A 19,523-nucleotide genomic window follows, 5' to 3' on the forward strand; every position below is an offset into this window, starting at 1 on the left:
CCCAACTCGAGTGGATTGGTTGACGGGCCCGGCCGCTAGAGAGACAAAAGGACAGGCGTATTGGCGAGAGAAAGGGGACAGGAGACGAAGGGGGCCCTGCGCGCACACCGCGTGCCCTCCTCTCAAACTATTTATTCCGGCACAAATCGCATTACCAACTTCAACTGCAAAATTGACTTCGTCCAACTTTTACGGCGCCTCCGCCCTTACGCCCCTACGACGCCACCCGCACGGTCAGAACTCCGACTTGTACGAGGGTTTACCAAACTCAGTTTAAGAAGAAGAAGAACTGTTTCAGCCGTAGAGAGAGAGAGACGTATCTTGCGGGACTTTCTCTCCACCCTCATCGATATAAAATCGCGCGACGCGGGCTTCCGGCAGAATGGCAGTTCGGAAGTTCGAGCCGTCAGGAATAACGAACGGTATCATAGTCGTAACTCGTTATATGTTGCTCCTCCCTCGTCTCCTAACGTATGAACCTAAATCTCTCGCCCACCCCGCCGCCACCTCTGCTGACACGTCTTCCCTCGCATATCGCCCCGTTCTTGTCTTCGTTTCCAATATATTCATTCCGGGTGGAATTCATTAATGAGTTTCTCACGCCTGCACACACGTGATACACACATACCCACAGGTACACACATTTGTATTTGTGTCTGCGTCTGCCCCAATTCCTCAGGAGAAATGAGGTAGAACGTTATGATTACTAACGCTGAAAAACACCGGTTGTTTCGTTTACGAGTTCGCGCTTCTCGCTGCGGGTGATTACCATAGGCGATCCTAATTGGACCGGATAGATTTGCCTGTCGGGCAGCGCTCCTTCGCTGTGTCCGCACTTACACACTTTCTCGTTTCTCCACTCGGTTTCACGCTTGAAGCAATTTCGTCTGGCAATTCACGTGCGCGGATTTTGCGACTAGTCATGTGCTTCAGTTAGTCATGGCGCATCCACTCGGAAATCCGGCGAATGCATCGCGATTCAACGGTATCATCGGGCTCGCGCGTCGCTGCGCCGCGTTATTAATCAGAACGATAAACTATTCCTTATTAATAAGCCCTAAAGCGGTTCGCGCCCGAAGAGTCGGGCTATAACTCACGACGGAACAGATACCTTCTGGGCTTCGCATTAAAATTGAAATTAGCCACCCATTTGTCTTCCCGTTTGGCTTAATCGTGACTAGCCAGGTGATTTATGGTTTTCACTTCTGCCGGGCGCGAGTGTAGTTTCCCTTGCCGGATACGGAGCAACGCGTAATGCAATTCAAACCCGTGGCCGGCGGAAAAAAAGTTTGGGCGCCGAGCGCGATGAAAAGCATATATATCCCTTATAGCCGTATTGCGTGATCGCGCCATAACAGCTGTTGGAAAATAGTTTTGCCCGACTCGCGGAACTCCTTATTACATTCTAAACGCGCCGCGGCCGTTGTACGATATAATGTCATCGCGCCGTATCGCCCCATGCCGTGACACCGGCGTGGCTGCCGTCTATATTCTCACACACCTCTATAAACAGTTTATTGTGCTTTAATTGGCATTAACTGTCGTAAACTTCGTGGCGTTCGCGTACACGTATGCGGCGGTTGTAGTTGCATTGTGCTTTTCTACGCTCGCCATGAATATGCAAGGAGACCTGCCTCGAAGTAGCAGTGCAACATTGATACATCGATAAAAACAACGACGACTAATACGCACGGAATATTATACATAAATATTCAAGTGAACAAGAACGTAATGAATTAAGCGAGCGAGTAATAGATGGTGAAGCGTGGCGTTAACGAATGCAACGGGCGCATAATATACATAATGCAGATGAAAGTGCAATTTTCACGTACAAATTATGAATGAACGTGAAACGCACTTGTGTCAACACTTATCAGACAAAAGTTTCAATGTATCGTCTCTCGCGAAGCACTTCATGCGAATTTCGGCAATGTGCAATTTACGGGGAACCTTGTTACGTACATAGATATACACTCGTAATAGCTTTCGCGACGCGTTCGAGGAAATGCAACAAAGGTTCCCGGCTCTATATCAGGTAGACGTGCACTGTTTGCGAACACTTGCTCTAGTTTCCGATCACGTTGTGGCTAATGCGTGCACTCAACCGCATTCCGTATTTCATATTGATGTGCAGGATTTGATACCACCGATTTGCGTAACAATCAGCATACAGGTTGAGATAGATACACGTATAGATTAGTAACACGTACAGTAAATCTCACATATTCATAAAATATTGTGCGGTCTAGCCCCAGGCTATTAACATCATGCATTGGAAATGCTGGGATTAATGGATACGCTTACGTTTCTTCAATTTCATCATTGTGGCGTATACATTTCCATATCGTTCTACAATACGCCGAATACAAAGCGTACATGTATATGTATTTATATGTCGCATATATCGAAATACATTTTCTGCATTGCATATCATATTCCGCGAAAATATCATCTTTTATTCCACCATTATTTTATTCATCCATTATTAAATTCATCCACTCCATTGAAATAATAATAATAATAATTATTATAAATAGTTAGTTTTACGATAGGTTGCATACGAAAATTGAGAATTTCAGAAATTGTAAACTCAAATCAGAGAATTGAAATATTCCGAAACATAGAAATAATACCGAACATCTGCATCGGCTCTATAAGGTTTGATAAAGAAGGTCTCCTTCTGTTTTCCGAAGGACGATATGCATTACGTTGCTTGCTTATACGGAAGAAGCGTGCGAGAGTCCTTCTCATTTCCTGATTACTCAGCGAATTATGTTACATGATGGGCTGCCGGCCGTGTATCCAGTTCAAGGTGAACCGCACTCTCCGTTACCATAAATAACGAAATCGTGCACGATACAACAGTGGGACTCCGTAACGTAGGCAGGGGTGGGGTCTGTCCAGTCGCTGTCGAAAGAAACGATCTACGCCACCACGGGGAACAACAGTGCTCCGCTCCGTAATGCAGTGGTCCCCCGATCGCGGACGCGGTCGAGACCCTGAGGATCGAAAGGCTCTCTCGCTGAAAACGCGTCCAGCGAATTAACGGGTCGGTCGATCAGTGTCGCGGCGCGGGTCGTCGATGGTCGTGCGCACCATGGAATTGATTTGGGTGCTCGTCCTGCTCCTCGGACTCGCAGCACGCCCGTCCCAGCTGTCGCACCTCCAAGTGGCTTACCAGTGGAAATACCTGGATTGGGTTTGGCCGAATATACATCTGTCAGGAAAAAACTATACGCTGGGCAATGCTTTCACGCAAGACGTGGATATCGACAGGCAGGGCCGTGTGTTTGTGACGAGTCCGCAATGGTTGGACGGTGTACCGATTAGTTTGTCCTTGGTGACCAAGGTGCAGGGCCCCGGTGGTCGCTTGCTCGTGCCATACCCCAATTGGACCTGGCACACGCCATTTAATTGTGACAGCATCGTGTCTGTCTACAGAGTGGCGGTAATTTCACAATTGATACTACGACGCATCCGATAGTAACGGAACAATTTTCGTCGCGCGGTCAAATGTTATCTGACAGCTAAAATTGAAAATCTCTTCAAAATTTCGTCCATTTAACAGAGTATTTGTTATCAGTTAAATTCTAGGTTTCGTAGTAGACGTAAGATTGATAGATCGTATGTAATCCTTAGATCGACGAGTGCAATCGTTTATGGGTGGTCGACACTGGAAGAGTGCAGATGAAAGCAATTTGCCCGACGAAAATATTGATCTTTGATCTCGCCACGGATCAGCTGATCCATAAATACGTGGTGCCGGATGATCAACTGCTGTACGGGAAGGCAGCATTAGTTACGCCGATCGTCGACGTCGGAAAAACGTGTCTCGATACTTATCTCTACGTGGCGGACGTGGATCAAAATGGACTAGTGATTTATGACTTATATCGTGACCATTCCTGGCGAGTAAACAACACGCGTGGCAACGCATTCGGCCCGGACGACGATGCAATGAATATTACGATCGCTGGCGAGTGGTTTGATCTCACCGACGGTACGCTCGGTATGTCACTCTCACCGCTGGGATATTTTAATCACAGGTATCAGCGCTCATTACTTTTACTCCAGTTCGATCGGTTTCTGCAAAAATTTAATCCGAAGGATATTGCTTCATTCAAATTTGAAAATTTAAATGCATTACGTGTCGTTCTTTGAAAGCGCACAAATATTCAACAGATCGAATTTTTTGGTATTCAAAAGTTGTGTTCCGTTAGCATAACAAGATATGGAAATAAGTTTCATTGTTCTGCATGTTTCTTTTATTGGTTCGACTATTCTTACGAATATTTTTGAATATTTTTACGATGAGAAATTCCAAAAATTTTTGGCAGTATCAACCTAAGTTTTTGTATCATCAGTATGCTAATTCGTACACCCACAAACAGTTATTTGCTACCTATCACCGATGCTTGTCGCTCTTTCAGATACCTGTACTTTAACTCGCTCGCCAGTTACCATGAAAACTTCGCGGACACCTTTTCGTTGATGCGAAGCGAGTTCACGGAACCGGTGATATTTCAATCAAATTACAAGCGTGCGAGCCAAGCGGGCGTGCAGGCAACCTCCCAAAGAGGCGTAATATTTTTCCAATTGGTCCAATTAACTGCCATCGCCTGTTGGGACATCGGGAAACCATTTACTCCGGAGAACGTCGTGATAATAGCGCAAGACGAGGAGACTCTGCAGTACGTGAGCGGCATTAAAGTGATCACGAATAGAGCCGGCGAGGAAGAATTGTGGTTCAATACCAACAGGCTTCAGAAGACGATAAACATGAGCCTCAAATCGACGGAGATAAACTTCCGTATAATAAGGGGGACAGTCGACGACATTATCCGGGGGACGAATTGCGAGCCGACCGGCGTGAGGATGCGGGCACCTGACATCGTCTTCTGGCATCAAATATAATTCGCCGAGATTTCACGCTTATTTCATTTGACTACCTTCGGAATGTTCCTGTACATTTTGCCATTCAAACGCGTCGTCGCGTCGCGTCGCGCAAATGAGACGTCGAGCGGTATCATTAACGAGAATGACTTGTCCAAATAAACTCGCGTCTAACGGCGTGAAGCGCTCTCTCGGCTCTTCTTTCCTCTATCGGGATTTCGCGTGCAGAGATGCATTCGTAACTAAAAGCGACGGATCGTTTGCGATCGCGCGCGACCGGGTAGGACAGAGTGGCAGCGGGTTCTGCGAGTGACAGCCGGAGCGTGTAGCAATTTAGTTAACCGTTTCATTGTTGCCTTTCGAGATGTAACGATGGAGCCTGTCGGTGACACGGGTGCCGCTGCGAATTCTGAATGTTTTGACAGGGTGGCTTGACACCGCGAGTAGAAGCGGGTAGGTAGGTACCTCGAGCTTGTTGTAAAGGGAATACGGCGCGACGCGACGACGAGTTTCTTGCCGGCGGATTCGACGAAGTTTTACCGGGCTTTTAGGCGTGCCGATGCCGCGCAGGCGGGCTCGAGATAAATGCGCATTCACGGAGGATTGTTCGCAGTACTACCCCCTGGGATACCAATAGGGCGCGCGCATTTCCGGGAAATTCGTGTCACCTACTTCTCTTTCCACGGCGGGGTTCGGCGTGTGACTAATGGCGGCATATTCATGGCACAGCCTTGCTCCTCCCGCCTCCGCCACGACGACACCACCCGATCCTCCCTCTTACGAAGCTCTGGCAGTTAACCTCAGACAACCCCTTCGTCGCGATAATATACGGCCGCCCTTAAATTTTCGTTTCCCTCCAGTATACTCGGCTCGGCCTATTTCACCTTGCGGCACGGGACCATACTCTTCTTTTCGGAATGGTTTTCCGAAAGCTTGACTAACCCTGCGAGCATTATTGCGAGGGTGAATCGATTTTTATCGTGATCATGTTAACACACGTTTACAAGGAAAACGTCGTGAAAGGTTGTTAAATCGCTGATATAAAACAAACGCGAGACGCTCTGCTTCCTCAGGTTCCGCCCATGTAAAAGATCTTGAACGTACTCGACTTGTGTTTATTTTTATCGCGTATGAATACTAATCGATTATGGTTATGGTGAAATAACGTCGCGTACGAGACTACGGGCGAGGCGTTCGCACGATAAAGCACATTTTCCGCCGTGCTGCCGAGACGCGCGAGAGCACGCTCCCGCGATCAAAGTCGTTACCTTAAGGGCAGGATGTGGAATTACTTAAGGAACGGTAGTGCGTCGCGGTAAAGTCTCACCGCGGGCATGTCCGCGGCCGTACGGACAAGGAATCTCTCAAATCGTTTTACGAGGGTACTTTTAAAACAGCTTCGCTGGAACGGCACGGAATTTCGAAATAAATTTGCATCAGTTTTACTGCCGCTAATGTACATAACTACCGGTGTTTGGCGCTGCTACTCACGCGTGCACGTATCCGAATGGTTCAGAACTGGTGCTAGACGACATACATATATCGTGCAACTGGCCTATTTTTCGTCGCAAGAAAAGATGCTGACTATTTTATTCTCTTCTTCACGACTTACGTATGCACTTGATTAATTCGAAGAGGAATTATAATAAACTGTCAAGCGCGCGGTTACCTCATCGGTAGTTGTGGTAATAAATATTATACTGTAACATTACGGTACATGTTTATGACCGACTACATGCACTTTATCGCGATCGTTAGCTATCCTGAATCCTGCACGTTCTTCCGTCCAATTAATTTTTAATAAGGCAAGCCCAATAGACTGAAATAATTATTTCGTAAAAGGAAATACGAGTAACTCAATATTTCGCCGGGTATCGTGGACGTCCGAGAGAACGAACCGCGTACGTGCGCGGCGTTCGCGAGCGTAACGGCGAAACCGTAACGAGTGCATCGCAACGCCGCCGCGCCGGTGTACCGTGCGCAGCGGTTGTTTCGCAATTCGGCGGTACCGCGGCATTTCCCGGACCCGTGCCGATGGCATGCCGGCCGAGAATTCCGGGCATCCACCGCGTCTTTATTAAGGCCGGCTCGTCTATAATTCACAGGAGCGACCTGGGCCGGCTGACAGTCCGCCGGACTCACCGGGCGCATAAACACACCGGCGTCTCGTGCAGCAGGTTACGCGCGTACCGCCGTGTGTGTATGCGTGCGTGTGCGTGTCACGCATTGCGGCTGTCAGCTCTAGTCAACGCGTAATTTACTAGCTCGCCGTTCCCCATCCCGTTCGCCCTTTCGGCTCGATGCAGATGCAGTCGCCGCTTTTGGACTCGGTCGGTGCAGTATGCGTCTCAGGCATAGCGATTGCAACAGCACTAACAGCAGCAGCAGCAGTAACAGCACTAACAGCAGCAGCAACAGCAATAGCAACAACGCCGAATATCAGCAGGCGTCGTATTCGTTAGCCGCTACTGCGACTACTAGTTACGACGCGAGCGGATAACGCCATTGCGCGCCAGCCGGCTTGACCACTGCGGAATCCTGACGACCACAGGGCCACCATAAACCAGCGGAGTACGCGCTACGTCTCCCGGAAACGAGCGGAACTTTCGAGCTGTCGCGCCGATGATCGCCGAGATTATCTGCCGCGCGCACGAGCGTTCCCCGCGAAATATCTCGGGGAACTTTACGCGCGAATCCCCGTGAGCTCTGGCCTTTCTCTCGATTCATTTACATTCCACAGGCGGGTCTTCGTACTTTACATGCAATCGGTTTCGCATGACCGGCGTCACATCGATTATGCATTCCTGCACTTTCTTGCCTATTAATAAGATTATTAGAATACTATTCTTACATCATGGATCATTGCATTGCGATTACATTGATTGCTTGGCGAAAGTGTTTATTTTAATTACTTCCTTTCACCTAAAATATCTCGTGATATCCTCGAGACTGCGGAAAACGCGTTTCAAGATAAACCGACTCGTCCATTTATCTATTCATCTATTTGTCTTCGGTACCGCGTCTCGAGCACTACTCACTCTCTCCTTCGATGTCTCACGAGTAATTCGCTTCCTCTTGCCGTACGCACCACTGTGTAACGCTCGAGCGAGAAATGTCGTTTGCTCCGGGAACCGGTCTCTTACGTTCGTAACCGTTCGTTACTGTTAGTTCCGCCTGGCATGGCGCGTTCGCTACGTAAACACGTACGTATGCGCGGCACCGTGTACAGGCTGAAAAGCGTGCATTTCGTACGTAGGTGTGGCTGTGCCTCGCCTTCTGCCATTCGTTACCTTTGCCGCAAGTGCACGCACGAGGCCGCGGATGTGCGACGGCATTTACGAGTGCAAATACCGAGGGCCGCGGCGCGCACCGGCCCTGGCACGTTTCACTTCCTTTTTCTCGCTCCGTTCGTGATACGCGAGCGATCTCACGCCTCGCTGCGAATTACCTCGGCGCGAGCTAGTCATCGCATCGTTTTACCATCGGGCCTTGAATAACATTCGTTAGATCTTACGAGTTACCTGCGCGAGCGCGAGCGCGGCCGCGCTTTTAGCTCACTCGAGCGGGCGAAAATAGACTTGGCGCGCAATTAAAATAAGTCTCGCCGCTTACAATCGAAAGCGTAACGACCCATTCGAAAGTTCGGAAGCATTAATTTGTAAAACAGCCCATTCGCCGAAATTACGTGAGGTCTTTGTTGTAAAACTTCCTCTCGCGCGCGAAAATCGTTGGGTCATCAAGCGTGTATCGCTTGTACATTCACCGCGAAAGCGCCGTAATCTCGGCGCGATACGGTTTTAGGGTTTATCCGCGATGGTGGAAGGATTCATGACGTGCCTGCAAGTATGAATGCATAACCCGGGCCGTGCCGCACGCCAATTTTCGTACGTCGATGTATCGTGAAAGGAACGATCGCTGTAGATGGTGGTCATAATGAATAGCTCGGCTGGAAATATACCAGGTCAGGTGCAGGTACCAATGGGAGGTAGCTCGGTCTACATAGGCAGGAGGGAGAGACCAGGCGCGGGAGAGGAGATATGGGTGCAATCAGCGCGATGATAACCAGTATTACTGCGTCAACTCATCCCGCGTCGGCGATCTCCGCGGCGTAATTCCCATGGGTTCTATTTGCAACGAGGACATGCGGCCAGTATGACGGCAATTCAGTCCGACGATGTATTCCGCGTTATTTATTTCCAACGATCGAGCCGGCGCGGCGACAGAATGGAAATCAGTTTGGAAAGTTCCCGACTGTTCGCGCCTTCGAGTTGCCGAGCTTGTTCCCTTCTGGTGCTGGTGTTCGTTGCTATCGATTTTTCGACTGAATCACGTTCTTGACGTGACATCCTTTTCCGGACGGGGAGATATTAACCTTAATTCGCGAGTAATTTCCAAGTCAGATGTGCATTCACTCGTATTCCTTTTGTTCTAATTACGCTGTGATTACACATTCTCCGTTTACACGAAGGAAATAAGCCATGTTTGGTTGTTCGTCCTTCTCTCGCTCGCGTGCATGGCAGATGGGATGGCTCGAACTCGCGAGGGAGTGAGTTTTCATCGAGAGGAAAACTAAGCAAGACGCGACTAACAGCTGAATGGAACTTTCTCACTGCGTGGCATACAAAGTAAACTTGCTAACGTTGTCCCTCACTCAGTAACCCGCTTTTCTCTCGGTGTATACCATCTGTCTCCCTCCTTCGAATCTCGCTTTCTCTCACCCCACGTAATACATATTTCCGTCTATTCGTATACATTCCATACATTTGTCTCGTCGTACGTGTGCGTGCGTGCGAACCCATTTTTCGCCTCCCTCGAAAGTAATATAACCCTCTACTCCAGCAGGCACCCTATTTATTTCCGTACGAATTCTGTGAAGCAGCCGAAAACAATGATTTTAATAATACCGAGTGTCACTGTGGAGGAAACACACTTTGATTACGTCAAACTCGTTTTCGCCAAAAGACTCGATTTGATACACTGGAAGGCTGTGTGTAATAATTGCATTGTATTCACTTCGTGTACGCACTTGGCATCGCAATTACTCTTATTTTTCTGTTTCTCTTAAATTAGAAACTTAAGTTAGAAACGAATGTTTTATCGTTTTTAAGATCATTTCCGGTCAACTCGTGCTACGGCACGTTGCGACAATATTTAAATTCCTTTGTATCACGATAACAAGAATCTTTGTTTAAACACTCGTCGGTAATCATATTATTTTGCTATCGCCGTCCCAGATCTGCGTCAAGGAGTGAAACCTTTTCGAGTTAAATAAACCTTACGTATTCTCCTTAATGTGATGAGACACGTGCCGTAATTCGCACGATGAATTTCGCACGAGCTTATTCGCCGACGCTGTTTCGCGCGTACCTGCCTCGCTTGGCTGAGTATCGCATTACAATTCCTAATAACTATAGTGTTAGGAAACGCAAGAACTTCTGCGCGGCATTCAGATCGTCACGCAACCCCCGTTAAAGTCACTTTGATTACTCTTCGGTGAGCGATCTGAGAAAAAAGCGTTCTAGTCAATTTCTAATAGAAGTCGAGAGGAAGATCGGTGTTCCCAACTTCCCATCAGTTATGTGAGCGCTACGTATGAAAAACTTCCACTCGCCCTGTCTCCCGTTACGAAGATGATGGCTAGACAGACGAAAGGGCGCGCGACGACGATAAGGCGCGGGATGGGGTGGAAACCGGAGAGGAAGTTGTTGGACCATGTCGACTGCTTCCCGAGCCAGCCGAAGTGGACCTATCGACTCGAAACGAGTGTGCTCGACGTTAAAATCCCGGTCGGTGCTCCCGTTTCTAAGCCTCCCCCCTCTACTCACCATCATCTCTCGTCCTTTCTCTTTCTCTCTCATCCCAACAACTTTCCGCCTTTCCTTCGCGTATACGGGCGCGCGCTCGTTCGCTCGTTCGTTCGCTCGCTCGCTCGTGTTAGACGTAAACGATGCAACGACGAGAGCAGGGGAGAGTAGGGGGGAGGCGGACACGGTCCAGCAAGTCCGAAATCCCCTTTTCCTCGATATAAAGCTTCGTCCCTTTTTTCGGCTTCGACCCTCCACATAGCGAGACTTCGCGCCGCTATCCTGTGTGAGCAAAGTATCGGAGCCGCCGATAAAACCCGGGCTGTAACAAACGGAATCGACGCTGTCAGGTCAGGCTCTCACACGTGAGAGTGCGCGTCAACGGTGGAATTCAATTTCGTACTGGACGCGCTAACTTTCCCTCGTGTCTCAAAAATTTTTAATTAAATATCTTTAGTATCCGTCGCACAATCGACGTACTCTGCTTTCGCGGCTACTTTAACTTTTCCCGAAACAGACCTTTAATTTGAAAGATATTTTCTAGAGAGTTATCACACATCTATCAATCTAGCGCGAAGAAGAATTGCTTGCTGCAAGATTGTTCATTGAAACAGTAATTGTTCAAACTTCAAAATTGATATGTAGGCTTGTAAGATGATGGCGTATCATACTAATTGACTACAGATGTGCTTCCGCGATATACCGCTAGCAAATGAATTACATTTAGACAACGCTGACAGAGTAGGTAGTCGGTAGGGATGGTATTTCTTCGCAGGGGAGTGACAATATTATTCTGTTTCAGGGTGTGAGGGGCGACCGGCTGGCCGGGGGCGCCGCACACCTCCTCCACCTCTTCTTCTTCTTGCCACGACCACAACACACAATGTAACAACAACAACAACTACTACTACTACTACTACTAGTGTCGTCCGCGCGAACCACGTTCTCAATGTACTCGATGTGGTACGTCACCTACCCCTACTCGGTGTCTCTAAAGATGTGTCATTAAGTTTTAACGTGTCTCACTTTTTTACGTTATCGTGTCTCACAATTAGTATTTCTCCTTGGTGTCTTGACGGGGTAGCCGCGCGAGGTCAATACCCACCTTTGCCGCTGAACGAACGTGGACACGAGAAGCGCTCTGCCTATTGGCAATCGCGTTGAATTCGGTCGATACTGCTTTTTGGAGTATTCATGTGATACTCACAATCAGCGTAAATCCCGTAAATTTCGACTCAAAATTATCTCGCACTCAGGCGTAGCCTTAATTTCACCGCGCTATGGCAGAGGCATTCTTCGAGTACACGTACGTATTCAACACATCATTCAACATTGTGTATACGTTTTGTATTCTACACGTACATATATATTATATATTCGTTCGTATACACGTATATATATATATATATATATATATATATATACACACATATATATGTATTGGTGGATTATGTCTTCACTGTTCGCTGAATTCCGTTACAATGTGACTTGTGGTTGGTTAAGTTTCGTTGGTTTATCAATGTTCGATGTTGACTGCTATTGTTGGTTGTTAGGTGTTTAGTGGTCATTCTGTGTTGGTGCTCACCCTCTCTACTGATTCTTCCTTGTATTCACCGCCCCAACAACGAGCACCCTGTCCATTTCCAGAACACGAATTCCTAAACTTGATGTTAGAAGTTACGATATCAAACTTGCCTGCCGTTATCTTCTCTACAGAGTGGCGGCCTTCGAGTTTCTTGATAGATAGGGGATGGTAAGATTTCCAGTAAATATACATTTTTACCACTAAGCATGCTGTTATTATTTATAAGATGGATAGATGCCGTAAATTTGCATGATGACACTACGGTGAGTCATAGATTTGATCAATGCGATGCGTTTGAACACGCATTGATATTAATATCGTATTAATATAACATTAAAAACTTGTAAAACAATTTTACAGTACTTTATAAATTGATGGACAAAGTAGAAAACGTCCTACTTAAAAATTTAAATCAATTAAATTTGAATCGATTTTAAATAAATGAATTACATATCACATATAAGTGAAAAACTAAATAAGAATTACCAGCGTATGGAAAATTCCACGTCCTCAAAATCCACGTCCTACTCAAAGCAACGTGCAGCTTAGGAATGACCAGCGTTTGATTAGAGAATAGTGCGTACCATCAGTCTTTCTTCTGGCATGCACATTTTCATGCACATATTTCTCATCTCATCGAACGCGTTTTCAAGTTATTAAAGATCTTGAGCACCGCTGAGCGAAAATTCTTTTTTTGTCCTTTTACACTTCAATGCATACTTCGATAACAAGTTGCACTGTCTGGTCTATCCATCTGTTAAATGGTAATTTAGCGATAAGAGTACACCACGGAACAAACAAGTCGGCACGTTAACATCATATATAAATACCGCTATATGTAAATGAGTCGGTAATTATATTGACGTGTAAATATTGTCCTCTAAATATATTTTACATCTGCAACAGTAATTAAGCTGAGAGCCGGGTACACGTTCGGTTCATTCTTTTAATGAGCTCGGAAAACGGTAGCAAACACACACCGGTCCGATGGCGGGTTAATCTGTGGTTGAAACGCTTGAATTCTTAACGAGGACAAGCCGGGAAGGGGTAGCAAAGAGAGAAACATACTTTTAAAACAATTACACGAGTAGACAGCATGAAATTGGATGCTCTAACGTGACTGCTAGATGCTCCACGTTTCTACATAATAATAATATGAATATAGCTTTGATAATACAGCTATAATTAATTAATCTCTGTATCTGAAGGAACTAAAAGTCCCCCGGAGAGGGAAACGATAGATGTGATATGACAAGAAATATTTATTACACTTCCCCCTCACATATTTTCTTCGAATTATGCGATCGATCGCGGCAAATTACGTTCCAAACTTCCAATTTCCCTCGGAACCGGTCGCTGGCACTTTATTCCATTTGATAGCGATGGCGAGACCGTGGCGAGCAAATGGCTTCTGACAACGACGTATGTGAGAGTGGAACGGAGCTAAGCCCGGAAGCATTTATTTGCCAGCGGGAGTTCCTCGTAGTTTTACAATGTGGTCGCGCGACGTTCCGCAAAGGCAGCTCGATTCCAGGCTCGCTCCGATAATATTAAAAAGTAATTGGATTGCGACCCTGGATGATAGTTGTTGCCGATTCGGTCGCGTAGGTACGGTCGTAGGAGAGGTGGTGGAATCGGCTGTCGACCATGGAAGAGGGATGAGGGAGAGAGAGATAGAGGGAGAGAGACGCACGCGGGCGCTCGCAGACTGGAATAATGGACAGTCGTTAAATTTAATTGGCACATAATTATTGGGAGTCCACGCACCAAGCAGATCGCCGCGCGCCACCAATCGTCGCAATCCCATTGCTAGGGCTTTAATATCGAGGAAATTCGCATGCAAAAGGAAGGGAGGGGTGTGACATCCCATTTCGTCCATGCGTATTTCGCCGTGGTAAAGCAAGCCCCGCTTCCGCTTGCGGTCTGTGCCGGCCTAACGAGTCTGGAATCGACCCTTCATCCGAAATCGCTTTCCACACGTCGCACATCATTTCCTTCCTTTTTATCCCTCCGGCCGCGCGTCGAAACGCTTGCCCATTTTTATTTCTCTCCGAGCGCACTGGCACGCGCGATCTCCCGCGACTTCGAACATTCTCGTGATCAGATTGAATTCTCGCAGAATGCAATTTGTCTTGGACGCTGCTCCTCGAACTGCGGCTGCGCGAGCTCGCCACTGGCGAGAGCGAATCTTGAATAAAACAATAGAGTATTGTGTGCGAACGGAGTGGTAAAACAGTGACCGCGTTGTTGGAGGACGGCAGCGAAGATTGCGCATATCAAACGAGACCCGAAAATCGGAATGGATAAAAACATTCGATTCACTTTCGGTAACGGGAATGATGGGGATCTCGAAAGGCAACTGGCCTTGCGCGTTCGCGAAACTCCGGCGGGGTGCTGGAGCTGGAGGAGGAGCCGTAATTAAAAGCCATAAATGATGAGATCGCTCGGGCAAATTAATTTACGAATCAATTAGAGAAATTGCGTTTAGATATCGTCGCTATCGGTCGACGGCACAGCCGAGAGGCGTATGTATAGTATATTCACACGTACAGCAGCAGGTCTTGTGGCTCCGCTATAGCATGGCTCGAAGGTAGAGTTAGGTAGCGATGTCTCATACGTTAGCTCGATATCATCGCGCACCAATAAATAAGCCCGGCCGATATCATCTTTCATTTCGATAATTATTATTCGGCGCGGTGTTAATTAATTAAGGGCCGAGATCGACGGGGCAGACTACCGGGGTGAGCCAGTCCCACGCCGGCGCCGCTTCATTTCGCGTCCCCGGAATAGAGCGCCGCGCCGTCCCGAATGGCAGGCAGGTAGACGGACCGCGCCGCGCGCATGCACCGCCGTGATCGCGCCAGGTGATAACTCCTCGAGCTCTCCGGCTAATTACCGGATGAAAGAGCTATCTGGCGACTGTCGTCAAAGCACCGACGAGAGCCGGTAAATACACTATTGTGATATTTGAGCGCGTTCGCACGACTCCGCGCGCACAGCCCGCCGCTGTTTCGGGGTATCTAATTTTCATTCGACATTTTCTATTTCTCCCTCTCTCTCTTTCTCTCTTTCAACCCCGGCGCCCCCGTGAATATGAATATTGCGCCTGTGGCCGAAGAGCAACGACGGGGGATGCGGACGGCGAATATTCAACGCGGATGCACACGCAACGCAACAAACGCTGGAAATGTTATTCTCTACCGCCAGTTTAAGCCTCCTCTGATTAAGCGTTCTCCGTTTAAGCGTGATTTCCTTCTCATTGGATCCGGTAAAAAGTGACGGACGATTCGTTGTGAAGGAATTGAGAATCAGACCGACACAACTTTTCGATTATGAACGTTTAATGGAACATAATGGAATTTAGCCATTTGGATATTCAAATTAGCTGTTGCGTAAAATTCTTCTTATGGAGATACTCTCAAATTTCAAGTTTGGTCATATTTTTGTAACGTATTGTATTAGTTCCCGTGGATAACGAAACAGAGCAGAGCGGTGCCAATGGACGAAACGTTCAAATAATTCTGGGGAACCATTTCCTTCCGACGTAAATTGTCTGAGATATCAGTCGTCCGGGTGAAACATGCGTGAGATTGGCGTAAGGCAAACTGTGCAGATCACGTAAGCCATGCTATTCGGCCGGAAGCCAAGAGAACAAGAGAGAGCAGATAGAGGAAAACCTTTGTGATTCATTAATTTAATGCGTGACTTTTTGGGTCAGAATCGTATTCGGTTGAAACGCTGCCGGTATTGGCGACGGTGCCGGATGATGAGAAAAAAAATTTCTCTCCATTTTCCTCCCCCTTCGTTGCTTTGCGCGTTTGTACATGTGTAGTAAATGTTCGGTATCTCGTCCGATGGTAGAAGAAGAGAACGGGACTAGTCGCAAACAAATAAATAAAGGCGGTACCCACAGCGCTATAGCGTCCGACGCAGAAGTGCTGCTGAATATTTGATCGTTCTGCAGGGCGTTATGTTGACCGAGTGCCTGGTCATGGGGTTGCTCGGCCGCAGAGAGAATAGCGCTCTCCCCTTAACCCACTACGAAAAGTCCGACGAAGGGATATAGGGTTGAGGTTTTATTGCTGTATTGTGTAGGTGTCTTATAGAGAGAGAAAAAGGCGAATCCTTCTGTTCTCGCGGCCCTGCTTCCCTTGATAAAGCCGAATATTTCATACCGGAATAAAAGGCGCACACGGCGCCGTTATTACGTTCCAAGCGCTCCACGATCTCTTGCATCTCTTGATCCCGACCATCTCACGTCACGGCACGTAATTGCACGTCGTCACGTTTGATTCCTCGAAATAATGCCGTGCATCTTTTGAGAGTACCACGGGACGCGAAATGATGTGTGCGAGATCGAATCCGGCGATGCAAATAGGCCCGATAACGTGCACGACAGAAATTCAATAGTCGATAGATACGCGTGATGGAATATCACCGATAAGGGCCAGGCTTCTGAGTGCATATGACAGAAAGGAAGCGCAAGTTAGAGAGAGAGAGAAGAAAGAGAAAGAGGGAAGATATCCAACATTCGAGGAAAGAGACAAGAGGTGCACAAGAGAGCAAGCAGTACGGCCGCGAAGAGCACGCGAGGCGCTGCTCTACTATTGAATTTAGCCGCATCGTGCCACGGATCCTCGCTCTCTCTCCCGGGATTTGATTTACGCATAAAATATTCACCTTGCCCGAGATTTCGTTAGAGTTTCGAAGTTCGGGATCGTGCTGCCACCAGCTGCTGCCGTTACTGCCATTGCTGCTACTACTACTACTACTGCTGCTGCTACTGCTACTGCTACTGCTGCTGCTACTGCTGCTGCTGCTGCTGCTGCTACTGCTGCTGCTGCTGCTGTTGCTGCGGCGCAAAGAGTGGTGAGGAGAAGAAAGAAGCGACAATGCAAGTTAGAAGAAGCAGGCAGCTAAGTATACGTAAGGAAAGGTCTGCGCAAGACAAAAGCAACGAAGCAGTAGCTATGATACTGGACTGTTGGTGGGCGAATCCGGCGGAGCAGTAGCGCTGGCGAGGTATCCTGGACAGCGGTACCTGCCAGGAAAACTTTGCAGGATCAAACGAAAAAAGAGCAGCGAGTGGCGGCGGCGGCGGCGGAAGAGAAGGGCCAAGAGATCCCGTGGTTCCATCCTCTCGCCTCCCCCGTGCACTTCTCTTGGCTTTCTGCCGCTTTTCCCTCTTACCTTTTCCTTCCCATTCGCGAGTATTCTTTTTTGTTTTCGTTCTATCACCCCGGCCCGTCGTGAAATCTAATAAATCAAGAGACGGCGGGAACGGAAGTTTCCACCGGGCGATATTTGGGAGGAGTGCGCAAACCGAAGATACCGGACTATGAGTTTAGAGCGTTTCTGATAACGAGTTTCCACCCCGCAGTCGCGCTTCTTCGTTTTCTCTCCCACTCTCCCCATTTTGCGGACGATATCGTCTATGTACAGGCGAATCGACGTGTCTGCCGAGCGTCGGTGTATTCGCACACGATGTCCCCGTGTTTCCCCTCTTTCCTCTCTTCTCCTCCTCCCCAATCCTCTTTCGTCTGGTCCTCGTTTGTGTATGTGTCTCTCAAGTCCGTATAGCCGCGCGCGCAGCGTTCACGCTCAAGCTCTTCTTCCTTCTGTACTCTCTCGGCGTCCTCGTGTCTCCATTGTGTCGCATCTTCACTTTCACCAGCATTAAGCCCGTCGAGAAATACATTCGGCGCGATTTCAGCTCGCCCCGCCGAGTTTTAGGGTGAAACGGCGAGGGGACAGCTCCCCGGTGGCGCTTGGGTATAGCGACGCAAAGAGGAAGATGTGTGCGCCGAGATACTTAGTGCAAGCCGTTACTTCGCCGGTGTACAGTCGGTGCAGCGAGTTGCATCTTTATTGCGATTCTGTACTGGGCTGCAAAATAATTGGACAGAAAAAATGTTTCAGACGAGATTTTATCGTAAGATATCCGAAAGATCATCCGAATAAAGAACGCAGATTTTGTTACATTGTTATGAAGAACTCGCCATTTCGATCGTATAGCGTTTGCAGTAGTGACGCACGTCTGAAACGCGTGGTTTATTTTTGCTGTGTGTGATTGTTATAAAAGTTGCCGGTGAATGTTGTTCGCCGATTCGATTGCATTTTTTACATATTTGCCGGCGAGTCGTGGAAAATGACAGCGCTTCGCCGCATTGTGCTTTACACCGCGCGCTTGGTAGGATAATTGTAAAATATTTCGTTTCACCCGACTGCGTTATTTTCCGTGGCAGAATCCAGTTTTACGTAGAATTAGTTTGCTTTGTTCCGCTATTACTCTTTTTTTTGCGTAGGATCATATAAAAATATTTTTGCGCCCGCGGGACGCTGTTATTTCCATACCGCATAACTCGCGGCGGTGAATTTTGCGCATCCATCGCGTTATCGCTTGTTCAATGACGAGAATTTCGTGAAGATCTGTCTACCTTCGCAGCTGGACACGTGATGTCAAGAATATGTGTTCGAACCGTGCGTTTACTTAATATGAAAAGGAGATAAAAATTTAGAAATGCTTCGCTCTCGCGGGCCGTTACCTCGCGTTAAGCATTGCGCGCAGACTTCTGGAGCGGTCGCCGTCGACGCATCCTCGGACTCGCTCGTTGTCCCGCGGGGAAGTTTCACCGGAAGTCTCGAGGATTTATCCGGCCCGCTACGTCTTCCGTCCGAGAACTTATCTGCCGCGCGGACGGCGTGAGCGACAGAGGCCGCGCACACACGTTGACCGCAACGGGGTAATATCGTGCAACGGCGGGAGCCGTTAGTTTGCTCTATTGGTTCCGAAGGACTCACGGCTCGAGGCTCTTCTCTATTCCATTTATTCCGTATACATAATATATCGTGCCGCGAACAAGCACGCTGGCCCTTCTATCCCGCCTTTCGAATCGCCTATCGAGCTCTCGTAGGTATTCTTATTTTTTCGCTCGATTTAACGGAACGCGATAGGAAAGTCTCTCCTCTTTTCGGCGTGGCCGCAGGCTTCTTATGCTTAAACGCATCTAAGCGATTATCGATCTCCACGGGCGACGAGGAAAAGACAATTCTCATAGTCTCATTTAATATTCTTTTAAGGACGAACTCTCTTAATGAGAGAACGCGTATATGCTATACGTGTATTACATTTGTCAATCAAAAACTCTAAGCGTTTAATAATCCTGATTCTGCAGAAGCAATTAATGTTTGCAATGACAAGTTTATCTACATAAAAAATAAATACATAAATGATAATTCGT

The 19,523-nt window shown here is 47.7% G+C and overlaps 2 protein-coding genes across 6 annotated transcripts in view; both read left to right on the forward strand.

Annotated features, from left to right (window-relative positions):
* The window catches only part of LOC105284382 (CUGBP Elav-like family member 4), a 525,177-nt gene that overhangs the window by 129,255 nt on the left and 376,399 nt on the right, over positions 1-19,523 (forward strand). For 3 of the 5 annotated variants that reach the window (XM_011347821.3, XM_011347809.3, XM_011347815.3), the window contains exon 3: positions 11,500-11,660. The exons of the other annotated variants lie outside the window; for them this stretch is intronic. The gene's annotated coding sequence lies outside the window, so the exon portion shown is untranslated. The remainder of the gene's footprint in view (positions 1-11,499; positions 11,661-19,523) is intronic. 5 annotated transcript variants of the gene reach the window in all.
* Positions 2,543-7,788, forward strand: LOC105284381 (protein yellow). Its single transcript, XM_011347802.3, has 3 exons — positions 2,543-3,448; positions 3,640-4,046; positions 4,431-7,788. Exons 1-3 carry the CDS (start codon positions 3,083-3,085, stop codon positions 4,912-4,914), a joined length of 1,257 nt encoding a protein of 418 aa, XP_011346104.1. The 5' UTR covers positions 2,543-3,082; the 3' UTR covers positions 4,915-7,788.

The sequence above is a fragment of the Ooceraea biroi genome, chromosome 7, assembly GCF_003672135.1.
Source record: "Ooceraea biroi isolate clonal line C1 chromosome 7, Obir_v5.4, whole genome shotgun sequence".
In the NCBI taxonomy this organism is placed as follows: Eukaryota; Metazoa; Arthropoda; class Insecta; order Hymenoptera; family Formicidae; genus Ooceraea; species Ooceraea biroi.